General features: G+C 34.0%; 1 protein-coding gene across 1 annotated transcript in view; it reads right to left on the reverse strand.

Annotated features, from left to right (window-relative positions):
- Positions 1-728: 728 nt before the first annotated feature.
- Positions 729-17,265, reverse strand: part of prorp (protein only RNase P catalytic subunit) — a 38,536-nt gene continuing 21,999 nt past the window's right edge. Inside the window, exons 6-8 of the mRNA XM_087290157.1 lie at positions 7,283-7,431; positions 2,297-2,492; positions 729-901 (exon numbers count right to left, since the gene is read on the reverse strand). Coding sequence (XP_087146283.1) covers positions 773-901; positions 2,297-2,492; positions 7,283-7,431 — 474 coding nt within the window. The 3' untranslated portion in view covers positions 729-772. The remainder of the gene's footprint in view (positions 902-2,296; positions 2,493-7,282; positions 7,432-17,265) is intronic.

The raw sequence follows: 17,265 nt of genomic DNA on the forward strand, positions 1-17,265 counted from the left end.
AAATGTAAGAAAAAGTAAAAATAAAAACAGTATGAAGCAATTGAGTGCGAATCATTACCTTCTTTTGAATAATAGTAACGATCAGATTAACGCACCAAACCAAAGAAGTAACTAAAAAAAACGCAAGCGCGCAGGACAAACTTCAGTAACTCTGCACCAGTGTAATTTAGCAAATTGTAATCTGGCTTTTTTGTTGACACTGGCTTGTTGATTTTCCCATGTTGTCACACAAGGAAGCAGTGTGTTTGAGGTTTTCCTTAAATATTATTCTACAGTTGTGCCACCAATTAACTCAAATGTTGTTAATTACCAATCAGAAACTTCCAAAACCTTGACATCATCATCTGAGCTTTTTCAGAGGCATAATAACCTTGTTGTATGTAAACTTCACATTCAAGAAAAGTTATAACCATTTCTGATAAATTATTCACACTATTATTAACACTATTCTGATATTAAGCATAACAGAAACACATGTGATAATCCTAACTTACCTAGAAGAGAAAAAGTTTAGTCACATTAACATATGACTTTGTTTTATACGGTTATGTGCCTTTTTATACAGTGTATGTAAACTTCTGGTTTCATCTGTATACTATACTATATTATGTATTATGAATTATACTATTTTATATACTGTATTATCTCTGACCCTGATATAAAACATAAATTCAAATCAGATCTTGGACTAATATAATAGTAGCAGAAGAATAAAACACAACTAGATATTTTGCAAACCATTTTTGTTTTATTTGAGACTTTCAGCATCTCATTAATCTCGAGTCAGACAGAGCCATTTCTGAGGAACCTCATAAGAAGCTCTGTCTTCTGCTTTCTGGTCGTAGGGAATGTGCCAGGAGCTGCCGTTGGTTTGAATGATGGTATCATAACTCAAGATCCTCTGAAAAACACACAGTAAAGCCAGATAAGATGTCATCCTAATAAATATAGCAGTCCTTTAAAGGGGTCATCGCATGTCAAATCAAAGTGCTCTTGATCTTTTGACATAGGACAGATCTTTGTTTCATTAAAACATCCTGCAAGTTTAAATGCCTACAACATTGTTCTTGCAATAAATAAATTATATATACATAGACAAGCTGTAGAAATGACATGTTTGCCAATGAGGTGGCATGTGACATCACAAGGGTACACTGTATATTTAAAAAAAAAAAGATGAGTCAATATTTTAAGGCAACCAGCTTCAGGACATTTTTGAGTACTGAACTTGACTTGATTTAAGTTGAGTAAAATCAAAAATGTCCTGAAGCTGGTTGCCTTAATTTTATCTTCAGTCAACTTTTTTTGCAGTGTACATTCATTTGCAAATAGGAGCATAGGCTCCGCCCACTCCAAGCACTTTTAGCTTAAGTTAATAATTTCATAATGCGTTGTCAGTGAATAATGGTTTTACATGGATAATGTTGTCAAAAACACGGCGATACAACACTGTGCAATAGCACTGGGGTGTTGATGCTTGTTTCCATAAAATGGCATTAGCCAATCAAAACAATGGCCATTTACTGACAATTATTTTTACTTTACTTACTTGACTTAAATTAGACCTTTTCATTAGACATTTTACAGATAAACAGCTTTTTCTCTTTCATTTTTTAATCCATTTAGCCGATCTCACGCTCTGGCAGGCGGACTTTTAGCTAAGCTTAGCATAGATCATTGAATCGGATTAGACCATTAGCATCTCACTCAAAAATGACCCAAGGTTTGATAATTTTCCTATTTACAGCTTCACTCGTCTGTAGTTACGTTGTGTACTAAGACCAATGAAAAAATGCTATTTTCTAGGTTGATATGGCTGGGAATATACTTTCATTCTGGTGGAATGATATTATGCAGCAACAGGGAAAAGAGGATCAAAAATAATTGGTTTTCTAAATATACATGAGTTTTTTTGTGTAAACTATATAAGTGAACGTCAAAGAAAACGTTAAAATAATATAAATAATACAAAAAAAATACATGTCGTGACCCCTCTAAAGTAACACTCCACTTTTTTTTTGGAAACAGACTCATTTTATAGCTTCCCTATATGGTTAAGTAGTTGAGTTTTACCATTTTTCAATGGTAATGTCTAATCTGTAGTTACATATTGTACTAAGACTGAATGAACTTCTCTTTTTCCTCAGTCTTAACACTTGATGTCAAGCTTTAATTAAAAAAAAATCAAAAAGTGAAATGCTAATGGTCTAATCAGATTCAATGATTTATGCTAAGCTAAGGTAAAAAAATACTGCTTTTTAGTTGTAAAATAAGCTCCCAGCACTCCTACACGCACCTCAAATCGAACTCTTTTTCCTGGTGTGTAATGGCTGATGACCAGCTGATGCCCACGCTGCCACTTGAAGAAGAGGCGTCTGGTGGCACTGTCCGGCAGGCAGGCTTTATGATCCCTCATCAGATCACGACTGAGAAACTTACAGTGAACGCCGGAGTTTAAAGCGGCGTACAGCAGATATGGGTCATCTTCAGAACTGTGGCAGTCATACAAAAACAATAACAGAATTTAAAAAACCTTTCTTGTGTAATGAATGAAATCACTTTGGTTTATATAAATTGACGCAAGTGAGCGGTCATGCTCGATTACATGTGTCAATAACACGTTTGAGTGAAACTGTTGCCAAACAAAGCAAGAGATTGAAGGATAAGTAATGACCTCGAAAATGATTTCGAAAGGTCTATAGAGGAGCGAGTGTTTGCGTCATTTATAGCCCATGCAAAATAGATTTTTTTAATATGACATAAGAATCCTGCTAAGATGATGATAAATTATATTCTCATAATATTCCTAATAATACATATATTGCAGATTGAACACAGTAAAGGACTGCATTTAAAATAGAAATTTTGAGTTTGGGTATAATCCTTTTTTTGTATTATTTTTCAAATATTTTTCAAGTGATGTAAAAAAAAGATTCACAGTGTTTCCTTTTATATTTATCTATATTATATATCTTCTGGAGACGGTCTTATATCTTTTAGTTTAGTTTGGAATCTAAAATATTTTGTAAATATATATAAAATGCTAATGTCAATATTATTAGCCCCCATAACAATTTTATCCCACTGTTATCTAATGACTTGACTAATTAATCTTACTTGCTTAGTTAACATAATTAATATAGTTAAGCCCTTAAATTGCTCTATTATCTTGCAAAATAACAAGTAACATAGTATGTAAAGTAATTATGGCAAAGACAAAATAAATTAGTCATTAGAAATTTTCTCTATTAAACAGCACTATAGGAAGATATTTGAAAAATAATTATTCTAATAATTTTGTCTTCAACTGCATATAGTGTAAAACATATGCTGGATAAGTTGGCAGTTCATTCCGCTGTGGGGACCACTGATGAATAAAGATCAAGCTGAAGGATGAATGAATGAACTTCATATAAAAAAATGGAAATACCTTGTTTTTATAGAACTGCAACATTAGTTCATTCTCCCGATTGTGAGTTTACACTTTATTCATTGACATTTCATGAATAAAAACAACAAAAAAGCAGCAATTCTAATAAGAAGATGCAGCTGTTAACTTATAATAATGTAAGCTAAAATGTACTTGTAAGAACAACAGTCAGAACTGTGAGATAAAAAGTTGGCGTGTTTTTTTTCCGTTGATGGAAACAAACTAACTCAGTTTCCCCAGATGCAGCAACTTCATCTTTATGACTGAACACTTGGCACCAGATTGGGCTGATTTGGTTTGCTTAGCACTTGGAATGAAACCAGTGCTTTATTTGCAAATTATGTATGCAATATTGAAATATTTAGTCACCCATGGTGTATTGTTTTGTTTGTAGCCATGACAGCATATAATCATGCATTCTTGATTGTTAGTGTTACTTTGTTTTTTTTAAATAATTATTTTTAAGGGTTTTTACTATGATAGGACAGTAGAGATTTCAGACAGGAAAGCATTGGGAGCAGAGAGAAGGGAAGGATCGGCAAAGGACCTTGAGCCGTGATTTGAACTCAGGTCGCCGTGAGCACGTCCGTGCTACATGTCAGCGCACAGTACCACTAGGTTGTTGGCGCCGTCGATTGATAGTGGTTTTCCCTGCAAGGTGTCTTTTTATCATGGAAGTCAATGGGGCAAAAACAGCCCCAAACATAACAAAGGGGAGGTCAAATTGCACAGAGTGTATTTTTAAGTAAAAAAAAAGTTTTTAAAGCATTTTAAAGTCTTTATGACTTTAATGTTGTGGCCAAATTAAGGGTGTACTCACACTAGGCTCTCTTTCCTGGTTCGTTTGACAAGTGTGAATGCTTCAAATTAGGCCTAGGTGTGGTTCAGTTGGCCAGCCCTGGCCCGGTTGGAAGGGGTGTGCCTGAGCGTGGTTTAGTTGGACTTTGGTGCGATACACTTGTGTGTGCAAAGCATGCCTGAGCTCTCAAGACACAACGTCACTTTTAAGGGACTGTTTCAGATGGATTTATTAATAATTTCTTGCTTTTCAATGAACTCAAACTGTCATAGTTTATTAAAGATGCAAATCCCTCGCTGCACCTTCAGCAAACCTCCCAATGCCTGGTTTCTGCATCGAGTGATCGTTGTGACCCACGGCCTTGCGCATTGTCGTGCATTTAAACTTCTGCATGGATACTTCCGAAACACTAGCTGGCAGTAGGTTTTTATGTTTTTCGAGTTTGTGGGTGTTTTGTTTTTTCTAAATGCTACCTTAATGTAGAAGTAGATCAAACTCGCTCATACTAAGGCGGGAGCTGCCAGACGTGCAACAACTTTAATCATAAGGTAAACACAAAACAACACTTTCCATCTGTTGCTCCTTTACGGGATTCGACACTTGTAAACACTCACTCAACAGGTTCACCCGTCAGCGCTACAAAGCCGACCAATCACAGAGCTTGCGCTGCGCATCGTTGCAATGTGTAGTTACATTTTTTGAAAGGTGCGCATCGATGTTGGTGATGGCCACGGCGAGAGGTATGCGACAGAGTAAAGGCTGCACTGAGCGTACGCTTGAGGCAGAAGTATAAATTAGCGTTAATATGTGCAGCAAGATGACCTTCATGAACATTTATGAGTATCAAAAGTGGTGGATCTGTTCAGCAAAAGATCTGACGGTGTAACTGCATATCAAATAACTTAAAATAATAAAAATAATAGAACTAAAGCAATCTCCACTGTGCTGAGCGAGAGTGCTTCTTTCCTGTAAACTGAACAGCCACATCATTGATGACATAAGCATGCTCAGACTCAAAGGCAAAAAATGCCATGTGAGTGCGGGCCGAGGGGGGAAGGGAAGGGGGACAATCAAATGTGCAAAATGAGTGTATGTTGTTACATTAATATATTAATATTAAGATAGAGACGAGATGAATTAAAAATATCACGTTTAACAACTGTAGTGAGATCCAGCGAAAGATCCTTGATGAACTGTCCGACGTCTGCTTCTCACATCTGGGGAGGTGTGCTCAAAGCACCCACTGACTGCCCGGAGCTCAGATGTGCACATATGCTGCAGCGCATGCCAGAGAGTGTGTGTGGTCACGTGATGTGCGTTTTCAGCGGTATAGTGTGGATGGAGATCTTTTTCAGATTTGCTAGGTGAAATGCCAGTGTGGATGTGGATCGTTTTAGTTCTAAAACGCTGTTTTAAAACGAACATGTAGTAGTGTAAATGGGGCCTGAGACTCAAAATCGTCCCAGAGAGGATGACAACATCCCTAACAGCACACAAGGGTTACATGAACAACTTTGTATGCTTTTTCTTGAGCACCAGTGCATTATGGTAACAGCATTCGTGTTGCAAGTCAGCTTGTGTTTCCTTTAAAATACTGCTTTTGTGGACAGTAGTGATGCACGGATGAATAAATAATTCTAATAAAATAATACATTATGATTAATCGCGGGTCGGTTGCGGGTGGATGTAGCGGGACATGGTAGTGGACCAGCGAAAAAGCAGAGAGTGGGCTTTGCAGAATGGGAAGATGAGACGCCAAAAATAATAGATGCAAGAGTACCCTACTGTACAAAGTTTCAATTAGAGGAGTCTGACTTGAGAAACAAGATCGCTTATTTCCACGACTGCAGCACCTTGCGAAGAGAATCTTGTTAATTCCTACAACAAGCGGTGCGAGCAAACGCTCATTCAGAGCAGCTGGCCGTGTTTTGGAGGCGAGGCGGAATCGCCCGAATCCAGGCACAGTAGATGCTATTCTGTTAGACGTTAAACCGATGTCCCGACTCTCTGTGGTCAGTAAAAATCCCAGGATGTCCTTCGAAAAAGAGTAGGGGTTTAACCCAGGCATCTTGGCCAAATCTGCCCACTGACCTCTGTCCATCATGGCCTCCTAACCCTCATCATATCATAATTGGCTTCATCACTCTGTCTCCTCTCCACCAATCAGCTGGTGTGTGGTGTGCTGTCTGACGCAAAAGGGCTGCCGTCGCGTCATCCAGGTGGATGCTGCACACTGGTGGTGGATGAGGAGATTCCCCCAATTGTGTAAAGCATTTTGAATGACCAGAAGCGCTATATAAAAGTAAGGAATTATTATTAAGGAATTATTATTTTTCTGTTTGTGCACAGTGCGAAGAAAAAGGCCAAGTAAACACAACATAGCTGCCGTTTAAGCTGAAGTGGCACCCTTTTTGTTATCTCGTTCCTGTATCTGTAAAAGCTAAAATGTCTTATTTTTACTTTCTGTATCTATTTGAAAAAGAAAATGTTGTCTAAAGACAAACTTTTGTTTTTATAAATAAATGTTCATTAAAAAACCTTTACGATTAACATATTATTTTACTATCAGAGATGCGCAGATTATAGCTCACTGAATCTGCTGTTAATATCCACGGTGACCTATCATTATGCCTAAAACAAAGAATTAAATTCTTAAAGCACAATCGGGTGCGGATACATATATCAGATAAAACTATGTATGCAGGCGGGTGGCGGGTGGATAATTAGTATGAAACCGCAGATTTGGGTGTCATTTCAGCTGATCCGCGCATCTCTTGTGGACAGCTCACTAGGATTTTGCAACACAAAAATAAAGAATTAAAAAGGGATTTTCATAGTGATGGCATAGAAGAACCATTTTTAGCTCCCCTTTAGAAAAAGGCTCTTTAAATAACTTTTTTTCATACCATGAAGTATTTATTAAATCTAAAGAACAAAACTACTTTGTGGAATTTGAATGGATGTTACAAGTTGTTCACGGAACCAGCAAAGCCAATAAAGAACATTTATTAATAAGAGTAAGTGTGTACAGTGTGTGTGTTTGTGATACTGACATGTCCTCCGTGAAGAAGCAGTGTGCTTTCTGTTTGATCAGGCTCATGTTTTGTCTGTCCCAGTTGCGTGAATGTCGTAGCATGTGCTTCCTGCCCAGAACCAGGATGTTGAGGCTCTGCTGCTCCAGCTCTGATACCACTGCCAGCAACTGCAGAGATCATTCACACACACACACACACACACAAGACACACACACTGACCTTTACTTTTCCATTCAGACATCACATACAAATCAGGCCATTCATGAGCTTTTTATTGAATGGGAGACCTCAGTTCATTCATCATTTTTACTATGATCTGCGACTTATGACTTTTTTAAAGGAATTTCCCTTGGCCTTACAGATGAATTCGGGACCTTTGGCTCTAGGGAAATTATTCTTACTCGCATTGTTATAACCTATTTTTGTACCACCCCCTCATACACACACACACAGCAACAGGGGGAGTTTCCTGATAACACAGGAAGTTGTTTTTCCAAAAACCCACCCCGCTAAAAGGTTACAACTGTAGGCTAAAAATATCCCTGTGTTCAGATTTAAGACCCCGTTCTGGCACACATTTTTTAAGACATAAAGATAATTATTTTTATTGTACTATACGGGTCTTTTTAGATATAAATAGATATAAATGACTTTTATAAGCTGTATCAGTATCAGGAAGTTATGACTAAATAAAATAATGAACTTTTCTGTGTAACCATGACTGTGCTTCAGTCATATAATTACTTATAATTTTTTATACATTTTTATATTTTTACATTTACATCATTTTGTAATTATATATATATATATATATATATATATATATATATATATATATATATATATATATATATATATATATATATATATATATATATATATATATATAATTATATTTATAATATTAATAATTAATATTTTATTTATTCATTTAGTTATTAAATGTATTAAAACTAAAAAACCTGAAAAATCACATGTACATAAGTATTCACAGCCTTTGAAGTGAAGCTTTAAACTGAGCTCAGGTACCAGCTCTGATGTTTCAGCACCTTAATTGGAGTTCACCTGTGGTAAATTCAGTTGATTGGACATGATTTGAAAAGGCATACACCTGTCTATATAAAATTCCAGGGTTGACAGTGCATGTCAAAGCACAAACCAAGCATGAAGACAAAGGAGTTGTCTCGAGGCACAAGGCTGGGGAAGGTTACAGAAAAATATTTGCTGCTCTGAAAGTTCCAATGAGCACAGTGGCCTCCATCATTCATAAGCGGAAGATGTTTAGAACCACCAGGACTCTTCCTAGAGCTGGCCGGTCATTTAAGCTGAGTGATCGGGGGAGAGGGGCCTTAGTCAGGGAGGTGATCAATAACCTGATGGTCACTCTGTCTGAGCTCCAGCCTTCTTCTATGGAGTGAGGAGAACCTTACAGAAGGACAACCATCTGTGCAGCAATCCCCCAATCAGGCCTGTATGGTAGAGTGGCCAGTTCAAAAGCCACTTCCCACCTGGAATTTGCCAAAAGGCATCTGAAGTACTCTCAGACTATAAGAAACAAAATTCTTTGGTCTGATGAGACTAAAATTGAAATCTTTGGAGTGAATGTCAGGCGTTACGTTTGGATAAAAGCAGGCACCGCTCATCACCAGGCTAATACCATCCCTACAGTGAAGCATGGTGGTGGCAGCATCATGCTGTGAGGATGTTTTTTAGCAGCAGGAACTGGAAGACTAGTCAGGATAGAGTGAAAGATGAATGCAGCAATGTACAGAGACCTCCTGAATGAAAACCTGCTTCAGAGTGCTCTTGACCTCAAACTGGGGCGACGGTTCATCTTCCAGCAGGACAATGACCCAAAGCACACCGCAGAAATATCAATGGAGTGGCTTCACAACAACTCAGTGAATGTCCTTGAGGGGCCCAGCCAAAGCCCAGACCTAAATCCTGGGCAAAAATTCCCAAACACAGGTGTGCCAAGCTTGTGGCATCATATTCAAAAAGACTTGAGGCGGTAATTGCTGCCCAAGGTTCATCAACAAAGTATTGAGCAAAGGCTGTGAATACTTATGCACATGTGTGTGTGTGTGTGTGTGTGTGTGTGTGTGTTTGTGTGTGTGTGTGTGTGTATATATATATATATATATATATATATATATATATATATATATATATATATATATATATATATATATATATATATATATATATATATATATATATATATAAACCATGCTATAATTTTATAATGGATATTATCTGCATTACAATATGAGTAGAATTTGAGATATTAAGATATTAAGATAACAATATGAGACAACATTATGAGAAATACATTTAATAGCTATATATTCAATGTGCACTTTATTGCAGTAGCCACCTTTGAGGTTACGGTATTATCCTTTCTAAATAAATCTTGAACTCAAATTTAGGTTACCGTAATTCCAACTATATTTTGAATATGCAAATCCTGTCCTAGTGAATTCCAGCTTATCTCGTATCCCCTGTAGAGTTATTTCAGACATGAGGAAGTGCTAAATGAGGAATCGCAGGTGTGTGATCTTTTTTTGCTAATTTATGATAAGGAAGTGGACGGCGAGCCACAGAGAGGCTGTTTAACTCTGGAAAGCACCTTACACACGATAATGTCCTGTTTCACAATCCAGCTTTTACCTCTGCTTGCGGTCACCTTTGTTCAAAGCGAGATAAAAAAAGATCATGATATTTCCTCGGCTGATTAGCAACAGCATTCCTACAAAGTAACTAGTTATTGGCCTGTCACAATAATCAATATATGAAGAGTTCAGATGCAAAAACCTGTAAATGCTGTTTGATATTTTTTTCTAAATTTAGCATTTTTCTCTGACTTCTCTGTGTAGGCTCACTAATTTTAGTTTTATAGTGATAAATACGTTCTTTTCCCAAATGATGTTTAACAGAACAAGGAAATTTTCACAGTATGTCTGATAATATTTTTTCTTCTGGAGAAAGTCTTATTTGTTTTATTTCGGCTAGAATAAAAGCAGTTTTTCATTTTTTAAAAACTATTTTGAGGTCAAACTTATTAGCCCCTTTAAGCTATTTTTTCCGATAGTCTACAGAACAAACCATCGTTATACAATAACTGCTTTTATTCTGGCAAAAAAAAATTCAAAGGGGTCTAATAATTCTGAATTTTACAGCTGCAAAAAATAACCTGAAACATTGTCGGTTGTTCACTTAACATAATTAATATATATATTTTTTGGTTATTTAAAAAAAAAAACTATGTTAATAAAAACTTTAAAAAAGTTAAATAATATAATTTTGGTTATTTAAAAATTCATATACAGACTGTAACAAATATCATGTTTTATATATATATATATATATATATATATATATATATATATATATATATATATATATATATATATATACATACATACACTTATTTATTTATTTATTTAGTTAGCATATGTGTGTTTTTGTTTTTATTTAATGAATTTAATGACTAAACCAAGAATTTAGATATTTTGCGAGCCCTGATTTTGGATGTTTTCTTTACATTAGACTGAAATAAAAAGACATGTTTCTGCCTGCAGTGTCTCACATTTGAAGGCATTTCTAGAATCTTCCAGCATGTTAGTCTTGCATTCAATTGCATTTTTTTGTGGCTTCTTTTACAGTAGTCTGTAAACAAAACTCACAGGCCTAACTTGACCACAAGCTAACTTTTGACTTTTTCATTTATTTTTCACAGCATGCTCATAGAGTGCAGAGAAAACCGGTTAATACTAGCATGTCATTTAATGCGCCAGTTAGCGAGGAAGTGGGGTAAATGTTACCAACCAAAAATAAACTTGACCACAAAAGACACATGTCTGAGTTAAAATACAGGGTTAGTCATAGCAGAATGAGCGTAAAATCCCCAGCCAGCGTGTAAAAATGCTAAGGGTTGCGTCTGCGCTCATCATGTGTGCTCTTGTGACGTGCATCGTCTGGAGATTTTTTTTTTAAAAGCAGAGGAACCTTTTAGATGAGTGGGCAGAAAAGAAAAGGATCCGGGCAAAGGAGAAGGGAGTTCCATCATAATTCATAGCTTAACGTTAAGGGTTTAGCATTGCTTTCAGGTAATTACGGTTTACTGAAAGTGCAAACTGAACTATTTTGCTGCTTAAAAATAAAATAAATATATATATAAAATTATATTTATTATATTTGACCATAACTTTACACTGTTAAATTTGATGTAGTAAAATAATACAAACTAAAATAAACTAAACTAATAATAAATTCATAAAAATGACCAAATGTTTACTAGAAATGCACAAATATTTCAGAAAACATACAAGTAAAAATATGATAAATGTTGATTTCTAGGCAAAAAAAATGTATGCAGTGTTTTTATTCTGTTACAATTATGTTAAATTTAAAATATTATTTATTTATTTAATTAAAATTACCTACTATTTAAATAAACATTTTCAACACATTAACTAAATTCTGAAGATTAAATTAAGATCAAACAATGAGTTTTTGAATGCATTTAGTTTATATTAACTTATATATGACTGAATTCTGCAAAAAAAATAAAATAAATAAAATAATTTTAGGCTTGCATTCTCTCACCACAAACAAAATTATTTCTGTATAATCAGATCAAATCATACTTATTATATTTGACCACAACTTTACGCTGTTAAATTTGATGTAGTAAAATAATACAAACTAAAATAAATTGAATGAAAAGCATTCATAAAAATGACCAAATGTTTACTAGAAATGCTCAAATATTTCAGAAAACATACAAATAAAATATATTAAATGTTGATTCTTAGGCAAATAAAAAAAAAACTTTATGCAGTGTCTTTTTTCTGTTACAATTATGTTAAATTAAAAAATTATATTTAATTAACTTAACTAAAATGACCCATTATTTAAATAAACATTCTCAACACATTAACTAAATTCTGAGGATTAAAGTAAGAGTTTAAATTAAGAGATAATATTAAGAGTTTTTGAATGCATTTAGTTTATATTAAGTTAGTTCTGCAAAAAATATATATAATAATAAAATAAAAATTGGCTTGCATTCTCTCACCACAAACAAAAGCATTTCTGTACAATCAGATCTAATCAAACTTATTATATTTAACCACAACTTTACACTGTTAAATTTGATGTAGTAAATTAATACAAACTAAAATAAACTAAATAAAAATTCATAAAAATGACCAAATGTTTACTAGAAATGCACAAATATTTCAGAAAACATACAAGTAAAAATATAATAAATGTTGATTTCTAGGCAAAAAAAATGTATGCAGTGTTTTTATTCTGTTACAATTATGTTAAATTAAAAATATTATTTATTTATTTAATTAAAATTACCTACTATTTAAATAAACATTTTCAACACATTAACTAAATTCTGAAGATTAAATTAAGAGTTTAAATTAAGATCAAACAAAGAGTTTTTGAATGCATTTAGTTTATATTAACTTATATATGACTGAATTCTGCAAAAAAAAAAAAATAATGATAATAATTTTAGGCTTGCATTCTCTCACCACAAACAAAATTATTTCTGTATAATCAGATCAAATCATACTTATTACATTTGACCACAACTTTACGCTGTTAAATTTGATGTAGTAAAATAATACAAACTAAAATAAATTGAATGAAAAGCATTCATAAAAATGACCAAATGTTTACTAGAAATGCTCAAATATTTCAGAAAACATATAAATAAAATATATTAAATGTTGATTCTAAGGCAAATAAAAAAAATACTTTATGCAGTGTCTTTTTTTCTGTTACAATTATGTTAAATTAAAAAATTATATTTAATTAACTTAACTAAAATGACCCATTATTTAAATAAACATTCTCAACACAATAACTAAATTCTGAGGATTAAAGTAAGAGTTTAAATTAAGAGATAATATTAAGAGTTTTTGAATGCATTTAGTTTATATTAAGTTAGTTCTGCAAAAAATATATATAATAATAAAATAAAAATTGGCTTGCATTCTCTCACCACAAACAAAAGCATTTCTGTACAATCAGATCTAATCAAACTTATTATATTTAACCACAACTTTACACTGTTAAATTTGATGTAGTAAATTAATACAAACTAAAATAAACTAAATAAAAATTCATAAAAATGACCAAATGTTTACTAGAAATGCACAAATATTTCAGAAAACATACAGATAAAATATATAGTAAATGTTGATTCTTAGGCAAAAAAAAAAAAAAAAACTTTTTATGCAATGTTTTTATTCTGTTAAATTATATTAAATTAAAAACACACTAACTAAATTATCAAAATTAAATTAAGGGTTTTTAACTGCGTTTCATTTATATTGTTTGTCTGATTGTGTTTACTTATTTGATTAGTTAATTCTGATTAATACTGATTATTGGCCTTTAAATGTATTATTAACGAACATATCCAAAATCCACCTTGTGAAAATCCCTCAAATTAATGTCAATGAAATGAAAGAATAAGTTTAACTGCATCCACTGTTCTGACTTCTGTTCTAGAACTTTGTTTGCATATTTAATGATGCCTCGCTTACATATTTAATGTTTTTAACACAAAACTGTCTTAAAAGGATAGTTTACCCATATATACAGAAAGTGTTTGCCCCTTAGTGTTTTCTTTTGTTTGTCACACTTATATTTTTCAGATCAGACAAATTTAAATATTAGTAAAAGATAACACAAGTAAACACATCATGCAGTTTGTAAATGAAGAATTTTATTATTAAGAGAAAACAAATACAAAACTATATAGCCATGTGTGAAAAAGTGTTTGCAGGTCAATGATCCAAAGGACACCTGCAAATACTCTTCTGAATAAGGGTGTCACGATCCTCCAAATCCTCGATTCGATTACATTTTCGATTCTAAAGTTTCGATTCGGTTTAAAAGATGCACAACCAACAGGAACCAGCCAACAGTATCTGAGGTGTTCGCTAAAATGACTAAGTACAAGTGAGTGAAAGATTGAAGCAGTCCTCTGACTGCCTGGACCTGCTGTCTCAAGCTCATATGGCTGTGTGTGCGTCTGTGTCTGTGTGGTCACGTGATGTGCATTTTCAGAGGTAGAGAGGAAGGAGGGCTGCTCAGAAATGCTAAACGCCACTGTGGATGTCAAATCGTTGTCGTTCTAAAATGCCATTTAAAAACAAAGACAGTGCAAACAGGGCCTGAGTGTGTACTTTTCACAAGCGGATTTGCAACGGGGGCGGGCGGAGGATCGCGATGACGGTGTTGTCTATCGGACGAACCGTACGTAATACGTACATAGCAGAGCTTGCAAAACTGTGTTTTTTTGTCGACAGCACGAACGTTGTCAACATAACTCACTGGAAATCCAAAATGTTTACACACCGGCGACTTCATTGAAAGAGGAGAGGGTTTAAGCTCTGTTGACGGGTCTCCTGCCTCTGCAGTTTAACAAGCACTTCAACAAGCCGTTTTTTTCCTGCTTGGCAAGCCAAGCTGACGTGACATGGGGGCGTGGCAGCATCCACGATACTATTTTTTGATTCGATAATCGAAATTGAACATAAATTTCGATCGATTTCGATTTGACACCCCTACTACTTTGGTGTGGCCTAGTCAAAGTCCTGACCTAAATGCAATTGAGATGCTGTGGCATGAACTTAAAAAGGCAGTTTATGTTCAAAAACCTACTATGTGACTGAATTACAACAATTCTGCAAAGAGGGGTGGGGCTAAAATCCTCCACAGCACAGTGACAGACTCACTGAACACGCTTGATTGTAGTTGTTGCTGCTAAGGGTACTCAGTATGTTTAGGGGGTAAACACTTTATTTTCCACACACAGGGCTATGTAGTTTTGTCATTTGTTTTGCCTTAATATTAAAAACCTTCATTTCAAAAGTACATAATGTGTTTACTTGTGTTACCTTTGACTAATATTTAAATTAGTTTCATGCTTTGAAATATTAAAGTGACAAACATGGAAAAAATAAGAAATCAGTAAGGCGGGAGACACTTTTTCACACCCCTGTACATTACTCACCCTCGAATGGGTTGGCATTACTTTTAATTTTTTTTTCAAATTTATGCCCCTATTTAAATTACATCTAATTTATTAATAAATATATTTAAGTTTAAGTGTTTTGTGGGATATTTAGTGTATTTTGACCTGGGGTGCGTTTCCCAAACAACGACAGAACTCACGGCTAAAATATCATAGTACTATGCATCGTTTGGGAAAAGAACAATGTAGTAACGAGTGTTTCTCAAAACCCCTAGTTTCTCTGTCGCAGATTCATCGCTTGAACCACGTTAGTTATAACGTAAATCACCCATAATGATGCTCTAAACTGGGTGGATTAACAACTTCTTTAGAGAAGAACCCCATCATTTCATGCAAATTATATTGTTTTGTACACACACACACACACACACACACACACACACACACACACACACACACACACACATTTAAAAAAACATCCAACATTAGTTTTAGTAAAAACATGCACTCGCTTTCCATATTTATTGAAATATATGTAAATGGAACATATAGGGACAATGTTTCCTTTACAAATATTATTGAGAACATTACATATTCTATTCTAAAACATAAAATCACTTACAAAAGCTGACACGTATTCTAATATCATATATAAATCATATAAATAGATAAATAATGAGCCTATTTATTAAGAAATTAAATTAAATACTTAATATTAATTAGGGAATAAAAAAATCATACTTCAATAATAATATATTCAATAATAATAATGATGATGATGATAATAATAATTAATAATAATAATAATAATTATTATTATTATTATTATTAAATATGATGTTAATTATTATTATTATTATTTTTTAAGTACTTTTACAGTTTGACACATGCAAGCCCCTGCAGAAATGTTCTAACCAATAGGCCCAGGTCATATACAGTACAGATACTTAATAAATAACCTACTATAAATGAAAAGCATTAACGTTTGCTGTGTTTTTTTTTTCACAAGCTTTGGAGATGAACATTAATTCCACTTTTAAATAATAGGTCACCTATAGCTTTCGTCATGAGCCACGGCTGTGTTCAAAATTACATCAATGTTTTCAAAGTGCACTGCGAATGGAGCGCAATTGTCAATATGAAGATCGCTAAAATTTAACGGTAAAAATACCTTGAAAGCAAATTACACCCATGAGTGATGACTTTAATGCTTTTTAAAAATAATTTTAAGTTTAAATGTTAGAATGGTCTTAACAAATAGGGCATGGAGGATTAACGGGGAATAGAACACAAAAGGAACACAGAATAGAACACAGCAGGAACTGTTTCTAACTACAGCTCCACAGATGTAGTTGCAAGCATACAAGTTTGCAACGCAGTTTGCGAATGTTTGTTGGAATGACGGATTTAGGACACGGCCAATCAACAAACTATGTTTGTAATGATGGAACTTGTGACTTTATCTGGCTAAAGATGTTTTTTTAGGAAAGCACCACTGATTAGCTATTTTCGGCTTATTTTAGGTCAAACAAACTACGCATCTAGTTTGACTATCCAAAACATCTTTTTTATGAGAAATCAGTCTTGTGAACTGTTACGGTGCTTTAAATCTGCCGGTTTCAGACTGTTGAATGACTTTTTTCTCACATAGACTGAAAGATGAGATTATGCATTCATAATGGTATGAGCCGTTTGGGGTGGTCAAATGGATATCTATTATTTAATTATTAACAACATTATTATTTAAAATACAGATCAGAGTGAACTTTTTCTCAGATATCAAGGTTTTTTTTCTCAGATATCAGATATCACCCAATTTTTACATCCTTTAGGGGGGATCAAACCTTAATGAGGGGGGTCGATCCCCCCCCAAACCCCCTGTAATTCACACCCTGAGTATATCTACCAAATTGAGAATGTAGTGTTACCCATTAGTCAATTTTTGACTCTATTCACCTGGAATATTTTGCCTTAGTGTTACTCAGATAATCCTCAA

This window comes from Danio rerio, chromosome 17 (genome assembly GCF_052040795.2).
Source record: "Danio rerio strain M-AB ecotype USA chromosome 17, GRCz13ab, whole genome shotgun sequence".
Taxonomy (NCBI): domain Eukaryota; kingdom Metazoa; phylum Chordata; class Actinopteri; order Cypriniformes; family Danionidae; genus Danio; species Danio rerio.